This window comes from Marmota flaviventris, chromosome 1, assembly GCF_047511675.1.
Source record: "Marmota flaviventris isolate mMarFla1 chromosome 1, mMarFla1.hap1, whole genome shotgun sequence".
In the NCBI taxonomy this organism is placed as follows: Eukaryota; Metazoa; Chordata; class Mammalia; order Rodentia; family Sciuridae; genus Marmota; species Marmota flaviventris.
This window is the reverse complement of record NC_092498.1, coordinates 16,178,935-16,202,157: the sequence shown is the minus strand read 5'-3', so window position 1 is coordinate 16,202,157 and position 23,223 is coordinate 16,178,935. Positions and strand designations below refer to the sequence as shown.

The following is a 23,223-nucleotide window of genomic DNA, read 5'->3' as shown; positions in this document are numbered from 1 at the left end:
TCCAGGCACCTTCTACATGGGAAAATAAAATAAAATAAAGCTCTCTCTGGTTTAAGCCACTGTTATGAAGTAGGACAGCCTTATCTGGACACCGGAGGATTTGGCAAGAAGCAGGTTTGTTGACTGCAGCGCGGTCCAGAGGAGGCTTTCACCTAAAACAAATTTCCCTCTGAATGCCAGAAATTCTTTGAACTTTATACCCCCGTGATGGGGGGTTGGAGGGCGGAGCTTGGAAGCTTATGATTTTCAGAAGTTTACATAGAAGTATAAAAATAACTTTTTCTTTGAGTTCTCAGAAGGTGCCAATTGTGCCATTTCTCAGAACAGTACGGGGATTTTACAGGGTACACCACAAAAGCAGAGCACGTCCACCAAGTCCGCAGTTAAATTTAGTTTTTGCAAGACGGAGCAGAGAACAGGAAACACGGCATCTGACCACATTGAACCCTTCGGCAGAGATCTTGACTGATATCTTGTTAACAGGAACAATTGTGGTGAGGGTCCCTGGAGAAACTTAAATAAGTTGCATTGGTGGAGGAGCCAGTGCCAATACAGTTATTTTCTGTCTCTGATACTTGGCAATTTGTGTGATTCTCAACTGACAAACTTCCTCTTCCGCACATTGGCAGGATTAAACAGGTATTTATAAAATATGGCACCGGCCCATTGCATCATGAGCACACAAGGGACCGATGCTTCTTATCTCTGAATAAAGGAACTAGGAGATTATCACAATTTCACCAGAATCACTTACTGGGGATAAGTGTGTAAGTGACCACAGGGTTAGTGATTGCATGTGGGAAGAGAGAGAGAGAAAAAGTAAGGGAGGCAGGGAGAAAAGGGGAGAGGAGAAGGTCTGCAGTCAATGGCAGAGCGTGGCATGGCGGCATGCAGCCTGGGTTCCACCCCCACCAAAAGCAGTAGGCCTCTCCTCCAGGCCTTTATCACTATATTGCACAGACATTAGAACATACTGACCTCAGATGATGAAACCACCAAGGGAGAAAGTTACTTTGTTTTCTAAAAGAGGCAATTGTATTTCAAGGGTTAATGTAAATGATGCTGGGACACCCTCCCTGGCGCATGCTACCTTCCTACTGGGAAACAAGACTGGGACCTCTCTAAACAGGTGTCTCCTGCAATGATGATATTCACCCAGGCCAGTCACTTCATCTTAGGAGGGGTACAAAAAAATGGGTGCTTTTCACTAAAAATGTTCTTTGTTCCACATGGCTTTATGTGGCAGAATCACTCTATTTTAGAGGAAGAAAAATCTGCCAGGGGCTGGAGTTGCAGCTCAGTGGCAGAGCGCTTGCCTGCTACGTGTGAGATATTGGATTCGATTCACAGCGCCACACATTAATAATCAAATAAAATGAAGGTCCATCAACAACTAAAAAATATTTAATAAATAAATAAATAAGTTAGCTTCCAAACTTCAATTCTTCCAAAGGCCCTGTTGAAGCTCCTCCTCCTCCCCTCCCCCCCCTCCGCTCCCCTCCCCCCCTCCACTCCCCTCCCCTCCTCCTCCTCCTTTTCACTGGGGATTGAACCCAGGAGCTTTACCATTGTGCTACATTCCCAGCCCTTTTAACTTTTTATTTTGATGTGGATCTTGCTAAGTTGCTGAGGCTGGTCTCAAACTTGCAATCCTCCTGCTTTGGTCTCCCAAGGTGTGCACACTGCACCCTTGAGAACATCCCATCTTCCTTAAGCACACAGCGTGAAGATGGTCAAGGCCCAGATGAGGGCACAGCATCAGAGGAGATTGCCAAGGGATGGAAGAAGCAAATGTACAAGATAATTGGCAACATGGAAGTTCTCGTCTCTGCCCTATTAGATTACACACGGTTTCCAACAAGATGGGGCAGGTTTGGTGGGGCATGTTGGGGGTGGACTACCGATGGATCATCAGGATTTTAGCATTCACGCCTGCACATCGTAAAGGGTTCACATTCTAAATGATTCAGAGGACACTGGAACACGGACTCAAAATTGATTAAGTGTATATGGAAAGTATTTTTTAATATGAAGTTTCAGTGAAAAGTTTAATAAAGAAAGAAAGAAAAGGACAAAAATAGTTCAGAGATGGATTCAAGGAACTTACAGAGAGAGAGAAAAAAACGTGCAATTTTAACTCTGAAATGGAGAGGCTGAGTTGACATCCCTTCTTTGGTTCCCTCAGTCAGTCTAAATCCAAAGGAAGGGAGGGAGGGATGGAGGGATGGAGGGAGGGAAGGAGGGGAAAGGGAGGGAGGGGGGAAGGAAGAAAGGATGGATCAACTAGACCAACTAAGGAAAACAGGGAATAACATGGAGAAATACGCTTTGCATCCCTTGCCATCAGTTCCTTAACCACCATGGGAGGGCTAGGGGTATGGCTGGGGGCGGGGAGCACAGGCCCAGCCTGCACCAGGTCCTAGGTTTCATCCCTAGTATCAATTCTCTCTCTCTCTCTCTCTCTCTCTCTCTCTCTCTCTCTCTCTCTCAAAACAAAAACCCACAATGGGAAAGTCATTGTATGACCCACCTTAAACAACCAGAGAAGAAAATGAATAGATTAAGGATTTACTCCAAAAAAGGCTCAGATGTTGTTCAAACTTCATTAATAGAAATTCTATGGATGGGATGACATTTTATTCCATTGATTGCATTTGGACGTGCTAAATTCTTCAGCCAGAAAAAATGGACCCCTGTAGATTTTTCTTAAGTGAATTTGCGTGTGTATGAGAGACTTTGTTTTACAATATCATCAATTTAGAATAAAATTTTCTTGTTCCACTTGCCTTCAGCCATTCACTAATAAAGTAGCATGTGACTGAAGACAATGATAATAATAACAATAATGATGATGATGATGATAGTGCACTCCCCACCCCACCACACCACACCCACCACACCCACAACACAGCATGAAAACGGATGCAGATCTCTGCTCCCCACAGGGTTTCTTACCTCTGTGTGTTTCAGGCCCTTTGCTTCACTGCAGTGACAGCTGAGTCTCACAGGGCAGTGGGACCACTGAAGGCTTCTGGGGGCTTCCAGGCCTCCCTTCCCAAGAAGCCTGGGCCCTGGTCTTAGCCCTCTTTCACCTCAGTTCTCCCAACAGGATTCTTTAAGGAATAATCTCATGTCCTGGGCAGGTGAGTGGCAGGTAGGGCACACCCCCTTCTCAGCAGCCCTCCCCTGATGATCCCTTTTTAAAGGGGAAGTCACACCTGTCCTTGAGACAGAAGGTGACCACCAAACCCTGGGAATTAATATGCTCTTCTCAGGGACGCTCGGGCATTTCTAAATGGAGGCCCAGGCCAGCAGCAGAGGGAAGTTTTCAAATTGCTAACATTTTTCTTTTGGCCACTGCTGTGAGCCGGCTAAGCACGGCATATTTTATTATTATTATTATTGAAGGGCAGTAATGAGTTGAGAACCTTAAAACTCTCCAGTGATCATGGAGTAAGGGCCATACTTACACCCACTTGCGTACTGCCTGTTCCCCATTCAGCCAACCCCTGACCAAGCATTCCCTCTTCGCCCAGCCTTTGCCACCCCCATTCTACAATCCAGAGAATGGAGGACATTGTCCTCATTTGGCAATGAGGGGAGCAACCCCCTTTCTTGCCTGAGGGTACACAATAAAACCTCAGAGTTGAACCTCAAACATGCACATCTCTCCAACTACCATCTTCCACTGACCACATTAAATGAACATTTATTGAGTACCCAATCAGTGGATTAAACTGGGCTGGACAAGTCATACATTGGATTGAAAGGTGACAAGGAAGCCTCCTTTTAGGGAGGAGCATTGCCACCTCCCTAAGCACCAGTCAGTCCCACCACACAGAGGATAAGAGGGGGCTAAAAGAAAGAGTCCCATCCAAAGGTGCTTTCGAATTTGGTCAGCTCTTTTGGAATTTTTCTGACAGAGAGAATTTAGAACTAAATAAGGTACCACTTGGAAGTACCCCATAAATTGTAAAGCCCTAAAAAAATGTTAATACTTGATTTTACTAGTACAGTTACCACAGCAGTCATAATTCACCAGGATTAGGGTCAGACAAAGCAGTTGATGGAAAGACTCTTAGCAGGCTCTTGGGGTTCTGATGGTCCAGGTGATGAAGAAATAACTTCTAGGCCCACAGAACTGAAGAGCAATGGGGGACTGTGTAACCATGTCTCCCTCCTGGTACACACTTTCTAGAAGTTTCCAGAGCATATCCATCTTTCTGCAGCTACTCCAGCAGAACGTGCACCTGTGGTAAATGGCGCCCATGAGCAGTGCCACATTGTCACGCTTCATTTCACAGGATTTAGCAATGCAGAGTGACTCCTGGGGACAACCTCCCCCTGCCCCGCCCAGAGAGAGAACATTACCTGTTCTTCCTCATCTGAAAATTCATGAGAAAATTCCTAAGCTTGTAATGCTAAGCCTTAAACAAGGGGAAAAGGTGTTTGAGGAAGAGGGAAATGAGGGAGAAAAATGAACATGATCCTTCTCTGGGACTAGCTGTGCGACTCCATTGTTCAGTGTTGGCCTATAATTGTCAATGCTATTGTTACACGGTAATTCCAAATAAAGACATCTTAAGAAAAAGTAATGGCCCATATATTTGTTTTGGAGAATATAATACTTTAAATTTTGCAAGAAGATATCTGTATAGCATCCCCACTCATTTCCCAATCATTTTATTATTCGATAATTACAACCCCACGTGAAGTCAAAATGATTTTCGAGAGGAGCTCCTCTGTGATGTGGTTAAGTCACATGGAATCCCCAGGCTTATGACCAAAAAACACATAGCTCCACGCTTCCGGCTGGCAGAGAACAATCATTCCATTGAGGGCTTTGCATGGGTTGACATCAAAGACAGGACGGAACTTCTTTATTGGCACAGACATGGGTGCAGGCGGTAAAGGCAAAGCCTACTCCTCAGCTGTCCCGTCCAGGATGTGCTTAAAGGAGAACGGAGAAAACTTGTACCCAGCCCCAACATAGAACTTGTTCTGGAACTCCACCCTGTTGTTGGGAGGAAGGATGAGAAAAAGGGGGATTAAATAAGAAGCTGGAGGTTAGCACGCAGCAGGAAGAAAATCAAGTACACATTCAGAGAGGCCTGCTGGGGAGTCTCCCCGGCTGATGGCTGCCATGGGAATCCTGGTGGTTTTTAAACCCTTCTCTTGACCACCACCCCCACCTCACTTCCTCCAGGCCTCAGGGACCACAACACTGGCAGCTCTTCCCATGTTGCCCCTGCCTCCATCACAAGCAAAGACGCCCTCGCTGTTCCTGAGGTCACGCATGGCCTCTGTTGCCATCTGACTCCCGATTGTGGGGCCTGTGCTATTGTGGGAGAAACAGGTCTGTACGTCTATAACTTACAGAGTGAATACCACAGACCATCATTTGTGTTTTGTGATGTTCAGAGTTCACGTTCCCAGTGGCATGGAGGGAAATGACATGGCTATGGAGGCAGGGCATTCTCTCTACTAATTGCAGAAGCATAAGAACTTTTCTTGTGATCAACTACCATAGAGGGGGATAGAAAAGACCAATGTACGCTGAGGACAGTGTGGGTGGTTTGAAGGAATGCATGGCATCCTCAGCTTAGTGTCCACCGATAGTCTCTGGGGACATTTTGTAAACACCCAGGGCTTCCTGTGAGCACCTTCCTCACTGCGGTACCACTTTGGCATCGAGTAGCTTGTTCTATGGTTATAACTCCCATCTTCGGCAGCCACAGCAAACATCCAGATTGACACGGCACACAGTCTAGGAACCCAGGTCAGACCTGTCATCTCATCTGTGCTTGGACAAGTCACTTATTTTAAATGTGCGTTTAATATTTAAAAGAGGAGTGAACGAAAAGTAACATTTATTATAGGGCAGCCAGTATATATGGAAATGTGTCTTATGTCATCATTTAATATTATCCCAGCAGACAACTCAACTAAGGTTGCAAAAAGGTACGCAAGTCACTAACATCATGCAGCAGGTGGGAATATGAAACTGTCAGTCTGCCCTCTTTCCCTACACCACCCTGAGCTTCTACAGGAAGACTGTCCTTACCAATGCAGCCGCAGGGCATGCAGGAAAGCCGAGAGGCCCTCCATGATGAGAAGGATGGCTACTGTCAGAACAGCAAACACGGCAAAGATGATGAAGGCCCCGATGAGTCCTCCCCAGCCTTCCTGGTGAAGGCCAGTCTTCATCACCATGGTCCAGAGCACTTCAGAGAGTTCTGCAAGATACAAGAGACACATTCTCAACCATGGGGTCTATCTTGTAAACACAGATTATTTCTATGCAATCATGGTAAATCTGCAACTCCACTCAGATGGAGAACTCATGCACATGTGCCCTAGGGTACCTGTAAAAGATTGTCTGCAGTTTTGTTCACAGCGGCGGGGTTACCCTCAAGAGGAAACCAGAGAAATACATGGTGGCATATGAGTCACCAGTGGAAGTAAGCAAACTAGAGTTATTGGCAGGAAAATGAATGGATCCAAGTCATATGATTTATACACACAAACACACACAGAATGCACATAGCATGACTTGTTAGAAACTGAATATTTATATCTTTCCCCAGATTCATAGGTTGAAGCCCCAACCTGCAATGTGATGGTATTTGAGACAGGTCTTTGGGAGGTGATGAGGGCTCAAAGAGATTGTGAAAAGTGTTTCCATGATGAGATTAGTGACCTTATAAGAAGAGACAGCAAGGAGTTTGCTCTTACTCTCTTTCTCTCCTCCTTGGAGGACATACCAAGAAGGTGGCCATCTGCAAGCTAGGAAATGAGCCCTCACCAGAACCCGACCATGTGGGCACCCTCTTCTTGGACTTCCAGCCTCCTGAGCTGTGAGAAAATAATTCTCCATTGCTTAAGTTCCCAGTCTATGGCATTTTGTCATGGCAGCCCAAGCTGACCAAGTCAGGATTCTACTCATGTAAACTCAAAATGTGGAAAACTACACTAAATTGATTAGGGAATCATAAGTACATGGTAAAATATAATAAAACAGCATTCCTCTGGCAAACACACCACAAGTGACTCAGGGAAGGCACTTCTGCCTTCGAGTATGCTGCATGAAGCTCCCAGGGGAGACTGACTCACGTGCATGAGCCAAGCTGAGGGCCCAGAGCCGGAGGTACGAGGCTGTGTTGGAGATGCAGCCCAGGCAGTACTCGATGGTGTGGATGGCCTGGTGGACGAAGATGTCTCCAAAGTTGAACTGAAAGAGAATTTTTTAAAATTTTATGAAGTACTTTCTTCTTTTATTTTTTCATATCAACAACCTTAAAAAATCTTATTTTTCACTTTCTGAATTTGTGATTGATTTGATAATTGTACATATGCAATTATTGCAAGACAGGCAGTCTGATATCTCAACACATGTATACAACATGTGCTGAGTGAGTGAGGGTAATAACCATTTCTGCCTGCTGACCAGTCCTGCATCTTTGGAGCCTTCGAGCTCCTCTCTTTGAGTTCTGCATAAAATGGGTAACAGACTCCTGTGGACTGCAGTCACTGTCCCTGCTGTGGAGCACTACAGCTCATGTCTTCTCTCTGTGTCTTGGTGCCTATTGTCCAGCCTCTCCATTCCCCTTGCCCATGAAAGGTGTTGCAAACGAGGTTCAGATGAACACGGTGTGTGCTCTGCTGTTGAGACACTTCAGGCTAACTCAGGGAAATAAATATTTTATGAGGAAAACTAGGACAAAGTAAGGTAGGGTAAGCATGTGGTGACGTTTCCCAGTGATAGCGGAGAAACTAAAAGAAGGATCAGTGTGGCTGAAAATGGAAGTTTGTTTAGGTGAAGAACCCAAAGACAGTGCCTGGTGGTTGAAGTTTTTGGAAGGCCAAGCTCTGGGGAGAGTTGAGAAGTCGGCCTGGAGTCAGTGAGGTGAGCAGACACCTGGGGGAGGTGAGCAGACACCTGGGGGAGGTGAGCTGGCAGATTCGTGGACTGGAGAAGAGCGGCCTGTGGGCAAAAACGCCGATGTGGTGATTGGCTCAGTCCCTCAGACCCGAGGTGAGAGGGTGGCAGGAAGCCACAGTGGCTCGTTTGCCTTCCATCACGCTGACACATGGGGAAAACAGTCCAGGCCCTGACCTCGCCTCAAGTTGCCCACAGCCCAGCAGGGAGAAAGTGCTGGCAGCCAGCACAGCCCAGGATAGAGGAGCAGCAACCGGGACACACAGCAAACATGGGAGTGGGACACTGTCCCTCCCATCCAGCTGGGGCCAGAGCCCTACAGTGCTCTGAGGCCATGGAGCTCTGGTGACCAGAAGAACAGCACCTCAGCGATGGAGAGAGCAAGGAGGAGGTAAGCAGCTGACCCTCGTGTGGGCCGAGCTTCTGACGACAGCGGCCATATGGGAGAATGGTTCAGCACGCGGGAAAGGTGGAACTGGAACTCAGCAGAAGAAGCCCCGCTAGGGACAGACACTCGGGACATCCATGGAGGAGCAAGAAACTCAACAAGGGACGGGTCACAGAAGGAGGCGCTCTCAGCCTCCAGAAACATCTTCTTTCAGGGATGAGGAAGAAAAGAAACGGGGCCACAGTCAACCATGTCCCAAGTAATAGAGAGAACCCAAAAAAGCAATGCCCCTCCACTCAGCCATGGAAACAGCTCTGTGGAACCAAAGGCGCAGGGCTGGGCAGGGATGGAGCGGGTAGAGTCAAGATAACGGAGTGGGCCTGGCTTGGGCCTGGCTCCTGGGAGGGCCCCTCTAAACCCACAGCATCTCACTAGTGGAGCATCTGCTACTCACGGTGGGTGCCTGATGGACACCAGAGAGTCCAGCCATGTGACTAGAGGGCTGGGCCGATCTCCAGGGTCCGGAGGGAGACAGGACAGCAGCCCCCTGGGGTTATGTCCACATAATGAAACCCCAGGAGAACCCTGGGCACTGAAGTCCCCAGGGAGGTGCCCGGGCTGGCAGTCCTCCCTGTGCATGTTGTCACACATCAGTGCCGGGAGAGGAAGGCGTCCCTCGGGCACAGAAGCTTCACCGTTGGAATCTCCCGTCCCTAGATCCCGCACTGCGCGTCTCTGCCTCTGCCTGGCTCGGATTTGCATCCTTTTGCTACAACAAAATTTACTGTCATGTGCGGCAGCCTCCTGAGTCTGTGAGTTGTTCTATAAAGTGCTGAACCTGGAAGAGTCTCAGGGGTTCACCTATCTTGGTCTGAGGAGAGGGTGCTTCTGGTGACCCTCATCTTGTGGCGGGTAGGAGTCCGAGGTGGCCGTCTGAAGGATTGTGCTCTTAGCTGAATCTGGCCAACTCCTGGTAGGGGAGGTGCTTAAAAGGGAAGGAGGGCCAAGGGAGGGAGACCAAGCCTGATGAACCCAGGCTAAGGAGCCCGTGAGAGGCTAAGGAGGACCAAACGAGGACAGCCAGTGAGGAGGTGGCAAGAGGAAGAGGAGGTGGCAGGAGGAAGCTGCCTGGGAATACACTGAGGGCTGGAGGAGAACAGGTGAGGGAGGTTGTCCTGGGCAGGCTGGGACTTGGGTGGGCTGGCTTCCAAAACATTCCACCACATCGGACAGAGGGAGTGACACCAAAACCACTGTCATGGGTTACTCTCCGTCTCCGGAACCTTGTGGGGGAGATTTCCCACCATCTTTTTTTTATTCATTCTAACTGACCATCCATTTGTTTAAGTAATTTTTAAAGTAATCACCACCACGAATGGAGCCATTTATGGCACCTCTGGCCTCATGGGAAGGAGCTCCAAGTGAAAACTGCAGTTGGGACTCATCTGAGGAAATGTGGACAGCATCCCACAGGGACAGGGCAGGAGGGATGAGAACAACACAGTGCACAGACTCATGTGGAGGCAGATAAGGGTAGAGATAAGTGACCAGAGTCGAGGTGGGCAGAGAGGAGGCAGAACAAGGAGGCTGTGGCCGCCATGTATGATTATATAGGAGAAGACAATGCGAATCAGTAATCCACTTCAGACTTCAGTATCTGAGGCTAGAAAGGGCTCTGCTGTCCTTGAGGGGCACTGATGGGACAGAGGAGAGTAAATGTGGTGGACTCCCAGGGGACCTCAGCACCAAGTAGGCCCTTCTGTTCCACTAGACCCCCGACTCTTTCAGACAGGGCAGTACTTGGCCAGAATCCTAAAATACCCCCAGATGGGTTGGTAAACAGCTGCTCTGATCCTCTCAGATAGTCCTCCTTCCCTGGGACCTTCCAAGACTCAGGGGCAACAGAGCTGAGGCCAGCAGGGTCCCAGAGCCTCCTAGCTCAGTGCCTGTGTCCAGGGTCAGTGCCCACACCCCAGTGACTGTTAGGACAAGATCACATTCCCATAATCTGTCAAAATGGGAAGCCTTCTAAGATACCTCCTCCTTGTCGTCCTGAGCCTCCTGGGCACCCGCAGAAGTCTTCTGGCCAGCAGGACTGGAGTTGCCACCTTCAATGTCCTCTGTGGCATTTTCTTGTATCATTAATGACTGCAGCTATCAGCAAGCAAGGAAACAAAGAGAGTTCTAAACACACCCTTAGAATCATAACAGTACTGCATAAAATAAAGGCTCCCGTTGAAAGTCAGCTGTGTATCTGATACTGATCTAAACTCTGTATTATCCTGCTAACCCTCCAAAAGGATTTCATATAAGCATAATTATCACCCTATTTCACAAAGAAGCAAACTAGCACAGAAAGGTTAAGAAAGGTACCCAAGATCACACCGTTAATAATGCTAATCAGTGAGAATCAGTATCAAACCCAGGCCGTCCGAAGCCAGAGAATGTGATTTCCTCCATAGCCACACTGTGCACAGTCTTTACAGAAAAGTGATTTGTGTGCAAAAGAACCTTCCTACTGTTAAAACACACCCGATAGATCAATTGTAACTTTGGGTTACAATTGTTGGGTCAAACCAACAAACTCTTAAATAAAATATGTTTGGCCTCCTAGTTTGATAAATAAATCCTCATAAGAACTTGGATGATCAGCGTGGAACTCTGAATTTGCATATCATGCAACCTCCCTTCACCACCTTAGTCTCTTCCCAATTAACCAAATAACAAACAAGTGTTCTTTTCTCAGTCTTTCTCTCTATCCATAGCCCTCATGAATTATATTTGAGGTCAATATCCAACACAGATTTTAGAAAAGTAGGATTTAATATGAATATATCTACAGCCACTTGGGGCAATGTGATCTTAGCACATTCCACTTGAGCCTTTACTCTAATGGAGAAAGCAGAGAATAATCTCAAACAGCACAAGTGTGTCAGAGCTAGACTCTGATGTCCCCTGGGAAGGGTTAATCTTCCTAAATCCTATTTGCTTCAGGTGGATATTAATCTTTTTCATTCCCTGGGTAAATCTGAAGCTCAGGAGTCATTTAGACAAAAGGAGGAAGTAGGCAGAAATGGTATTTGGCACAGAAGGAAAATCACCAATTAATAAGACTGACTTTTTTGAATTTCCTTACTATTCTAGTTCCCTGACACAATCTGCAACAGAATGTGGTAAAATCTTTCTATATATTTGTAGCAGGGATTGAATCCAGGGTGCTCTACCTCTGAGCTACATTCCCAGCCTTTTAAAAATTTGAGACAGGGTCTCCCTAAATTGCTTAGGACCTTGCTAAATTGCTGAGATGGACCTTAAACTTGCAATCCTCCTGCCTCAGCCTCCTGAGTCTCTGGGATTACAGGCATGTACCACCATGCCCAGGTTACTATTCATTTCAAAAGTAAAACTATAGTAAATTTCTCCTGTGTTCAACTATTAAGACAACAAAGTTCAGTATCTTAAAATCATTAATTACCGCTAGATAGCACACCTACTCCGTGAGCAAAGTTTTCGGGAACAAAGATTTAACGTGTTTGGAAATAAGAGGATTAGAAGGCAGGGGACAAAGAGGGCCCAGGTGTGTCTCTCCTGAAGGAAGCATGTCCCTGGACAACACCCACATCCCTCAGGCCACAGAACCCCAGGCTTCTCTCTCAACCCTAGACTTCCACTTCCAAGAAGCCACACTGCAACCACAGTGGGTGAGTGAACCCAACCCTTACCTGGGCCCTCCGATGGTTGGCTCTGAGAATGAACGGCTTTATCAGAAGCATCCAAGGCACAGAAATCAACGCCATGATGACGAGGAAGGTTTGGACTTCTCGCTGCAAGACCAAAATGATGAGACCCTCTCATTTTAAAGTAACCACAGACCGACTTCACACGATCACAATGGTCCACATGGGTCACTTCAGGAGCACTTTAGAGATCTAAAGAATTTCATGTCTATTCAACTTCATATCTGGAATATTCCTGTTGCAGATAGAGAAATGTCAGTGCTGTGGTGCCCGCGACCTGGGGTAGGGAGGAAGCTGGATCTGCTTTACCCTCTATGTAGCCCTTATCCACACTCACACCACACGTCACCAGCCTTTAAAACAAGAAGTGCTGTGAGACCCCTCACAGAGGCAGCTCTGTTTTCTTCTCCTGATGCTTTAACCTGTTCCCTGGACTGAGATGAAAACTGCAAGTCCCATGACCCACCGGTCACTCCATAGTAACCAAGTCCTTTCATTCACATTGTTTCAATCAGTGATTTTATATTTTCAGTGCTAGAAAATGATCCAAGGTCTCTTGCTCCTTCTCTTAATAAAGAATACAAAAGCTCCCCACAACCTCCACCTGCCTTCTTCCTCACAGTAGGCCAGTTCCCCGGGGGCAGGACACCCACTGCGTCCTCGTGGTGTTTTCCCACAGCTCACTTTGGAGCCAGGCTTCCGTGGTCCTCTGGCCTCTGCTGAGTCCCAGGAGAGATCCCTTCTATCGTCCTGCTGCATTTTTTGGGGTTTGGTTTGGGGTTTGGTTCCAGGAATTGAACCCAGGGGCGTTTAACCACTGAGCCACATCCCCAGCCCTTTTTCTATTTAGAGACAGGGTCTTGCTAAGTTACTTAGATCCTCACTAAATTGCTGAGGCTGGCATTGAACTCGTGATCCTCCTGCCTCAGCCTCCTGAGCCACTGGGGTTACAGTGCACCACCACGGGCCGGCTGCTGCCTATTTCCTTTCCTATCCTCCCGTCCCCACCTCTTTCTTCACACACACTCCAGATCCCAGTTGTGAGGACTGACAAAAGAACCAGGTGTCCCCAGGGCTGGGTCAGGGATGCTGAAAGGGTCTGGAATGAAGTGAAGGAAAAGAAAAAGCATTTTCCCGAGCCTTCATGCTGCTTCTGCTGTTTTGACCGCCCGCAGTGCAGGCTGGGAGACAACTGATGCATTACCCCAGTGCTAACGAGACTGACCTGGACAACCGTGGAACACTATCTGTTCAATCTTCCATCTCGCACCGTTTTAAATGCTCAAAAGAGGATCAGCTTCGGGCCTGCCCAGCCTACCTCCTGCACCCAAAGCTGCCCATTGCCATGTGTCCCTGTTTGTAACAAGGCTTTTCCCCTGATGACGCAAAAAGCACCTGGCTAGGTGTACGCAGGAGCGTCGCTGTCCCTGCTTAACATCCAAAGACAGGCAGGGCAAGGACATGGAGCTGCATGACCCCAAAATGAGGTTACAGAAACTTTGAACTGTATGGAGATGATGAATCTTAGTCCTCGGGCGAGGGGAAGACAGCCTAGTAGTCCCAGTAATGTTTTTGAGACCAAAAAAGTTGGGAAGGCAGCCAGGCATGGTGGTGCACGCCTGTAATCTCAGCGGCTCAGGAGGCTGAGGTAGGAGGATGGCGAGTTCAAAGGCAGCCACAGCAAAAGTGAGGCACTAAGCAACTCAGTGAGACCCTGTCTCTAAATAAAATACAAAGTAGGGCTGGGATGTGGCTCAGAGGTTGAGTGCCCAAGTTCAATTCCCAGTACCAAAAAAAAAAAATGTTGGAAAAGCCACCACTGTGCAGTACAGGGAACACATTAGGCTAAGGGAGGATCCTGGGCTTCATGAAAGCAGTTAACACGTGAAATGTTTGGCCACTCTCATTTTCTGCCTGAAAGAGACTAGTCTGGGAAATCCAGGTAAACTTCCATTTTTACTCCAATCCTGAGCAAATGATCCTTCGAAGAACACTTATGCACGCCAGCACTCTGGGGCGGCTCAAGGCTACCATTGTGTTCAACACAGCCAACTGCGGTACAGCAACGGGGCTGTCAGAGCAAACTTCTTCACAGATTTCATAAAATCATTCCTCACAAAAACCCATCATGAGGCATTTCTCTTCTTATTTGATGCCTCTGGGGAGGAGGAGAACAGCCAGGAATCAACTCATGTGCGTGGCCAGGGAGGAGCGTGAAGTCACATCTAACCAGGACACCCAGCAGAGCAACCTCTGGAGGACTCTACCCCAAAGCTCCACCCAGAGGGATTGGCAAAGAAGCGGGTCCTCCTTTGGTGAAAACCTGCGGGCGCGCTCTACTACTGCGTTAATCACTGGGAGAAGCCGGGGAAAAAGAACTATTTGTGTTATTAAATAACTACTGTGTTCTTTTTATGTCTGGGTCTGATGGATGGGACATTTATACTTTTTTCAAAATAAAATACACATGACCCTCTCTATCTGCAAGTGCCATATCCACAGACTCACCAACGACAGATCAAAAATATTTTTAAAAGAACATATATAGACTTTCCTCTCCTTGTCATTATTCCCTAAACAAAATAGTATAACAACTATCTACACAGCATTTATATTGCATCAGGTACTATAAGTAATCAAGAGATGTTTAAAATATGCAGCAGGAGGTCTGTAGGCTATGTGTGGCTACCACACCTTGTTACAGAAGGGACTTGAGCACCCATGAGTTTGATATCCACAGGGGGTGAGGGGTCCTGGAATCAGCCCCCCATGAACACAGAGGGACGGACGGCTGTATTAAGCTGATTAAGAGTCTAAAAGAAACAGGAGACGTCAGAGTAGCAATAAAATCCAACTGTTGGAACATGCTGTCCATGAAAGAAAAGGAGAAAAGTGAAGGAAAAAAAAAAATCTCTAGCTGCTGTGGAACTGAGAACAACAACGAGGCAGGTTTATAGCTTCCCAGAAACTGAGGACCAGTGTGAACAAAGGAACAACTCTCCTCCTCCTCCTCCTCCTCCTCCTCCTCCTCCTCCTCCTCCTCCTCCTCCTCCTCTCCCCCACTCCTCCACTCCTCCACTCCTCCTCCTCCTCCTTCTCACCCTCCTCCTCCTCCTCCCCTCCTCCTCCCCCTCCTCTCCACCCACTCCTCCACTCCTCTCCTCCTCCTCCTCCTCCTCCTCCTCCTCCTCCTCCTCCTCCCCCACCACTCCTCCTCCTCTTTCTTTGCCTCTTCCCCTTCCCCCTCCCTCTCCCTCTCCTTCCTGCAGTTCTGGAGATTGAACCCAGGCCTTGCAAGGGCTCTATAGAACTTCCCTTCTTGATTCTATTCTTGTGAACCTTAGCTAGAGTTTGCTTTTTAGATACAAGATTATTAAACTTTAAGGTGCTCTCTTGAGCATTTTATTGTTTGAAGCAGGCTGATTATTTTCTTTCTTTTTTTTTTTCACACTCAGTTTTCCACCCTCAGCAATAACCCCTTTCGCCTATTACCCCAACAGGAAGGACTGGGGCCACACAAACTCTCAGCGCCTGTACGCTCCTGTAATATGAACCTTTTGAAAGTTAAGCTTACCTTCTTCCCTGGTGCTAAGGCAGTCTTGTAAATAACTGCTCCCTGCCATACTCAAAGACTATGAGAGAGATTTGACATGATCAAGCAGATGAAAGAAGGATTCTTGAAAAACAGAAGTACCTGATGACTGTACAGGGGCGCGTTGGAAGGGTCATCGTAGTCGAACAGGAACATGTTGATAAAGTGGATGAGGATGCTGGGGGCATGCTGGGACACATGGGCATCGTACTGGCACCATTTGAAAATGATCATGAAAAGCAGATATCCGAACAGGCACAGGATGAAGATCAGCTCAGGGATGAACTGCAGAATGATGTTGACAGTGTTCTTGAAGTATCTGGGGGTTGAGAACAGACACACGAGAAAGAACATCGAAGGCACATTCTCGCTGCAGTATACTCCCCAAAGACAAGATGTCCGTTTGTTTTTTGAACACGGCTGGCAAACCGCCACACTCCCCAGGCGAGCAGCACTCATGGGTGCACAGAAAAGAGGAGCAAGGAAATATGGGAAGTGCTTTTGCACAAAAGACTCAGAGATAACCCAGGTCTAGAAGGCAATGTATAAAGCAAAGGTCATGCTTTAGATTGACCTTTGAGAGTCATGAAGAGAGGGGTGATTTGGCCACAGCTTCCCATGCGGACCCGGCTCTCATGAACACACTTGAAGGCAGAAGGATAGAATAATCGGGATTTGGAAGCTTTTTTCCCACGAATGCTCACACAAGTCAGCAAAAAATGGCCCATGGGTCATATCAAGTCCTTCACTTGTTTTTATACAGCTCAGAAGTTAAGTTTTTGCTGTTGTTTTTACATTTTTTAATGGTAGGAGGAGAAAAACAAAAGAAGAAGAATATGTTATGTTATTATATGAAACTCAAACCTCGCAGTGCACATAAGTTTTATGGGGAACATAACTACAAGCATTCCTTTAGGTCACATCTATGGCTGCTCTCGTGCCACCAACCCAGAAGGAAGAAGTTGCAACTGAGATTGTACGGCCTGGAAAGGCTGAAATATTCACTCTCTGGCCCTCTACAAAGAAAGTTTGCCAGTCCCTGTTCTAAGAGAGAGTCCTGCAAGGCTAAGAGGGGGCTCCCGAGAGAGGTCAGAAAGGGCCCTCGAACACCTGTGGTGGGCCACATGCACAGCACTGTCAGCTGACAACAGTAACAGGGTGCTGGTTAATTTGCTCACTGAATATTTCTGTGACTTCAAGTCAGATGCCATGTCTGCAAGAGGTACACGGAACAGGTACATTTGAAGTTATGTTCCAACATTTATACTTTCAGCACAAATAAGTTGAAGAAGCTTTCCAGTGATGGATCTTGAGAGAAATAGAAAGAAATAGACGGACCAACATGAACACAGAAAGGGCAGAGAGGCTTCCAGAGGGCAGAATTCAAGAGCACCTTGGCCAGAAGGCCCCCCTGGCCCACTGGGTGGGAGCTAAGCCTGACTAGCACCAGCCTGGACCTCTCAGGTTAGGGGGTACAGGTGTGCATGCTTCTCAGCCTCTTGCTGAGCCTTTAGTTATTTCTGAAGTGGCGGGGGGTGTGCTCAATTTCAACAGACTCTGCTCAGCACAAACAGGTGCCGCTGTTTCCAGCCACCCCGCTCGCCCCTGCCTGGCAAGACACACAGGGAAGCATGGTCCACAGGAAGGAGGCTTATACCCGGGGTGCAGGGCCAAGCTGGTGGCCCCACCTCCCCACATCATCAGTGTGATCAGAGGGTGAATCAGGAAACTCACATGTGATTGAAGAGGCTGAGAATAACACCAAAAACCATCTGGACAATTCCCAGGATGACCGACATCTTCATTTTATAAGAGTTCAAAAATGTGAGCTTGTTGGAGGCCAGGTTCCAAATCTGGAACAAGAAATGTGGCAAGAAACACGTGAGAGAGAGTCTAGAAGTTCTACTGGAGCTGGGGCTACAACGAGATTCTCCCAGGAGTTGTTCTAAGAACTCCTGCTTTTAGGCTCCGGAAAGTGAAAGGACTGAGCCCATTATCAACGCAACTAGGTTACCACAGTACCAAAATCATCAGCGCCATTAATAAAGTATCAAGTTGCTGATAGCAAAAAAGGGAGAAGAATCCTATATGACTTTTCCCCTGTCCTAAATGAAAAGATTAACTGAAACACTAAGGAGAGGTCTCAAACTTGCCTCAGTTCCCTTAATAATAGCTTGTAGATCCCTGGTCCAGGATGTATTCAATATCCACTTCTTGTGAGTGTGAGTGTGAGTGTGAGTGTGAGTGTGAGTGTGAGGTCCTGAGGATTGAACCCAGGGGTGCTCTACCACTGAGCTGCATCTCCAGCCCTTTTTATTTTGAGATAGGGTCTTGCTAAGTTGCTAAGGTTGGCCTCAAATTTGTGATCTTCCTGATTCCACCTTCTGGGTAGCTGGGATTATGGGTGTGCATCATCATTACTTTGAATTTCTATAGCACTTTCTATTACAAAGCATTTTTTCCCAAGCCCTTCTCAAGGAGCCACTCCTACAGCCAATCTTTATGAGCACTATGGGTAAGACATGATTCCTACCTTCTCCACCTGTCCAGGCTTGCAAGGTGGGGGACATGTGTACCCACCCAGCCCAAAATAAAACTGATAAACAAGACAAGTACCCAGAGCAGTTGGGGGGCTAGTTAGGGTCTCACAGTGGTTATAATGATCCTCAACGCTTAAATTCCTCTTTCTCACAGAAACCTCAACTCTCCTGTGGTCTCCACTCCTACCCCTATGCAAAAGACTCCAAGACCTTGCTCCTGCCCTTGACCCCACTTTGGCACATCCCAAACCTCTACTAGACTCAGCCTCAGGGTTTGCAATGCTGTATCTCAAAAGTAACAAAATCACAGGGCCTCTCACCTTCCCCTCTGAACAACTTTCTCCTCCAAAATATTCTGCTTCTGTTTAGGGCCAACATCCAAGTAGACAAAGCCTCAATATGAATCCATCTTGCCTCCTCTAACATACAGGCATATACACATATGCACACATGTACACATGCATGTGCATGCATGCACACACGTGTACACACACACACACACACACACACACACACACAGCAGGACCTTCATACCACTGATTCTTTCTTTGCAACATCCTGAGCCAGCTGGACAACCACCAAGAAGCTGGTAAGGATGGACGCAGAAGGGACCCTCTAACAGGGGTCTTCTCTAGCCTCGTCATCTGTCCTGGCATCTGAGCTGCACCAGGTCTCTGCCCTCTGCCCACTGCCTTTCCTTCACCCACCTGGTTGGCCCATTCCTACAGTATCACTCAGCATGGGGGTGGGAGTTACCAGCACACTGGAGATTCTGCCAAATCTGATAAGATGCTCATAGTACTAAGTACCAAGCACACACAAAGCCCTTTAGATGAATTCACCACATTGAGTTCTAACAAATGATCTATGGGATGGATATACACAATCTCAGGAAGATTAAGTTACTTATATACCTCAAAAAAATATACAACAGCAACTCACATTAAGGAGCATTTGCCATGTTTATGTACCAGATGCTCTGGGGGTTTTATCTGTAAAAACCCTATCACCTGCTGAGCAGTCCTAGGAGTTAGGGCTGTTATTATATCTACTTCACAGGTGAGGAAACCGATACAGAGATGATAACTTGCTCAAAACCACAAGCAAGTAAAGGGAGAAGCCATGATTTCAACCCATGCACTTTGATTCCAGAGCATGGGATTTTAACCACTGTGTGTCCATGATAAGCAAATACTTAGAAACATTTTCAGGCCTCTCAGTTATAATAAAGGCCAAATATTTTGTGATTTGATTCACAAAGAGATGCTGACACAGTTAGTAAATGTACAATGGAAATTTATATCATGCAAAAAAGAATCCTTCATTAATTTGTAACACAAGTATTGACAGAGGCACAGATTATTTTGTTACCTCTGAGACACAGGATTGCAGGAACAGGAGAAGAAGAAAATCAGCTTCTGATTTTCTTTATAATATTTTGTACTATATAGATTTTTTATAAGTATATGTTATTTTATTTTTTAAATTAAAAAAATTGTTTGTATGCACTGGGGATTAAACCCAGGGGCATTCTACCATTAAGTTATATCCCCAACCCTTTTTATTGTATTTCAAAAAATGGTTTGTTAAGTTTCCCAGGCTAACCTCAAACTTGTGACCCTCCTGCCTCAGCTCCCAAGTCACTGGGATAGAGGAGTGAGCCAGTATGTATTATTTTATGATAAAATGATCAAAATTTTTCTTTTTTCTTTTCTAGTGATGCTAGGGACTGACCCCAAGGCCTCATGCATATTAGGCAAGTACTCTACCACTGAGCTACATCCCCAACCCAAGACTCCAAATTCTCAAAATTCTAAATGTTACTAGGAAAAATTTTTGATCATTTTCAATGTCCCACTTTCTCTTTTACCCTCTTCTCTTCCTTTATCTTTTTTTGTTTGTTTGTTTGTTCTTCCTTTTCTAACAACACATAGCCCCACTCTGTCTGAGGAGCAAGTTGAGCAGACAGGATTTGCTACAAATGAGACGTGGGCTGGGAAGGATGATAGAAACAATGAGATCCAAGCAAATGAGGATCCAGAGGAGGAGACCACGGTTTCCTCCTGCTCTAGGCTCCTCCTCAGCCTGCTTATTGATAGGGACATTCCTTTGACCACAAATAAAGCCTTCCAGTTTAGAAAAATGAAAACCCAAATTGGCTTCTAACACTTTGCAGGTTACCAACCAGTGTTCAGGGATTTTACTCCTGATAAAACTGAGAATGCTAGCGCTTCTGAGTGGCAAATATAGAGCAATGTTTCTGTTTTTCTAAGGGTAGGCAGGTGGGAAGACAGTGGGAGAGCCTGGGAACAATGAAAAGACTACCCCAGATGGAAGAGATTAGAGAGCCATTTTTATAGGGCATTTGTTTACTTTCGACTGTTGGCAATCAAAACTGAGGTCTCAGGTTCTCTCCCAGAGAGAACTGAGAAGCATTTGCCAAGTTCAAGTCTACACTTCTCCTATTTGGAGCACAAGGCTGCCACCTGGTGGCAGTGTGCGCTGGACCCTAGAGCTTGGCTTTGTATGAACAGGCATGTGTATCAGCTAGTAACTAACTCCTTTATATCTAAAGGCTATGCAAGGAAACACCTTTGTTTTGTTTGGCTCACATCTAGTTTGTTGAGAAATATATAACAAACAAATAAAAGGAAGTGTATACCTTTATAAAAAAAACTTGTATCAATCATATGCAGTAAAAAAAAAAAAGCAAATCCATATTTTCTAGGAAAAAGAAAGACGTTACCCATTGCAAGAAAATGCAAAGCAGGAAACTTGACTAGGAAGCCAAACCATTTATCTCACTTATCTAATAGGCATAGTTTCCAGGCAACCAAGGGCTTTTTAAGGATTCTATCATTTTGTGTGTGTGGAATAAATGATGGAGAAAGAAGCGATGTTCAGGAACTGTGTGGAAAATGACCCAGGGGCTGGGAAGAGGTACAGCTAGGGCACTGGCTTGAATCCAGCTCTGTGTGTCCCCTCCAGCATGGGGGCTGGGGTGCAGGGCAGTGGTAGAGTATTGGCCTAGCATGCATAAAGCCCTGGGTTCCATCCCCTGCGCTGCAAAGACAAAACAAAATAAAACAGGACAACCTCAAAGCAGAATATTCTATCTCAACATGAGTCTGCTAGTTTGACAGGGTCTGATGCCTTCTTTCCCTCTATTCAGACAGCTTCTCAACAACACATTGTGCATCATAAATATGTTACCCAAGATGACGTCATTACCGGATCAATCCCAAATGGGTATGGATTTCCAGAATACACTCCTGGCGTGGCTGGATCCAGCTGTAAATATTCATTTCCCTTCATTACTTGAGTGCTACAGAGAAAGGGGAAAAACATTAAAAAAAAAAAAAATCAACCAGAAATGGAAAAAAATACGATAGCCCCATCAGTCATGAACTTCCAGGTCAACCAAAGCCCAGCTGTTGGTAGGAGTCATCAGTTTTGTTCATTGAATCACTTCAGGCATGGGTATGGAACACCTGCTATGTGCCAAGCCTGTCCAAGGAGCCAAGGCTACGGAAGTCACCTTCTGCCCCCCAAGGAGCTCACCATCCAAGTTTCCAAAGAACTGATCGGGGTGTAGTAAAAAAGAGAGAGAGAGAGAGAGAGAGAGAGAGAAAGAAAGAAAGAAAATGAAAATGTGAGGCACACACCTGTAATCCCAGCAGCTCAGGAGGCTGAGGCAGGAGAATCACGAGTTCAAAGCCAGCCTCAGCAATTTAGCAAGGCCCTAAGCAACTCAGCAAAACCCTGTCTCTAAATACAAAAAAGGGCTGAGGATGACTCAGTGGGTAAGTGCCCCAGGGTTCAAAACAAAACAAAAATTAAAACTGTAGGGAATCAAAAAAGAGGGGCAATTAAAAAAAATAAAAGAGAGAGGGGAAGGGATGTTGGGAGCTTATAGGAGAGAAAGTCTCCCCAGGGGACAGCTGGGCTGATCATGAAGGATGAATGGACTTCTCACACACAGATTTCCACCTCTGTGACCTCAGCCCTAAATGTATTGAGCCTAGTGAACGTCTTTAAACCTGTGTCCCATCTTCGCCCAGATCATAAAATGCAACAGGATTGTAACCCTTCAGTAACACTCCAGGGGACATGACCATTAGAGGTTAACTCTATAAGAGCACGCCTCTGTGGAAGGGCCCTTAGGAATGAGTATTTGAAATAATGAACTCCACAGGCTGCTCAGAAATAAATTCCCTCCCTTCTGCAACAAAACACTGGGGGTCTTAACCTAGGTATGGTGACACACACCTGGAATCCCAGTGACTCTAGAGGCTGAGTCAGGAGGATCACAAACGTGAGGCCAGCCTCAGCAACTTAGACCCTCAGCAATTTAGCAAAACCCTGTCTCAAATTTTTTTAAAAAAAGAAAAATTTAAACTAGAAATGTAGCTTAGAGGTAAAGCACCCCTGGGTTCAATTCCTAGTACCAAAAAATAAAAAATAAGGTGCTGGGTGTCTTCAATAACATCTGGGGTATCAGAACACCTCACCATGCTGCCCAGGCCCTCGATACACAGTCAAAGCAGCTGGCCCTGCTGAACCGTTCTGGACACAGCTACCCCTGACAGGAGGGAACTGCCCAGGCACTCAGCTAAGCCATAGTGTCTCCTGCTGAACATACACAACTTCACAGCCTCAGACCAGGCCACCTGTGACTATGATGGAGTTAGATAAAAACAAGTCAGACCCGCACACAGGCAAGAAGGACCTCGTCAAACCACAAGATGACCAGATGGCCCCACATCCTACCCTGGGCCAGATCCTCTCAGTCCTTCTAACCCCTCTTCCTGAAATACCCCAGACTCCCAGGGTACACCCAACTCAATGACCACGGCATGCTCCTGGCCTCAGGTCTTCAGCTGAGGGACTCGGTCAACTACAAGGAAGCAGGCCCAAGACCCAGGCTGTGGCTAGGGACCAAAATCAGCTTGCTTGAGTACTTCAGTTTTGATGGATGACTGCAATGTCCTTCTGCCTACCTGACAGTGAGGTTCTGCTTTTTACTA

The 23,223-nt window shown here is 46.5% G+C and overlaps 1 protein-coding gene across 1 annotated transcript in view; it reads right to left on the bottom strand.

The window, feature by feature from the left end:
- Positions 1-4,581: 4,581 nt before the first annotated feature.
- Atp6v0a4 (ATPase H+ transporting V0 subunit a4) overlaps positions 4,582-23,223 on the bottom strand; it is a 56,325-nt gene continuing 37,683 nt past the window's right edge. Inside the window, exons 14-21 of the mRNA XM_027952207.2 lie at positions 21,428-21,521; positions 17,391-17,509; positions 15,759-15,975; positions 12,050-12,151; positions 10,365-10,481; positions 7,114-7,231; positions 6,065-6,236; positions 4,582-5,014 (exon numbers count right to left, since the gene is read on the bottom strand). Coding sequence (XP_027808008.2) covers positions 4,921-5,014; positions 6,065-6,236; positions 7,114-7,231; positions 10,365-10,481; positions 12,050-12,151; positions 15,759-15,975; positions 17,391-17,509; positions 21,428-21,521 — 1,033 coding nt within the window. The 3' untranslated portion in view covers positions 4,582-4,920. The remainder of the gene's footprint in view (positions 5,015-6,064; positions 6,237-7,113; positions 7,232-10,364; positions 10,482-12,049; positions 12,152-15,758; positions 15,976-17,390; positions 17,510-21,427; positions 21,522-23,223) is intronic.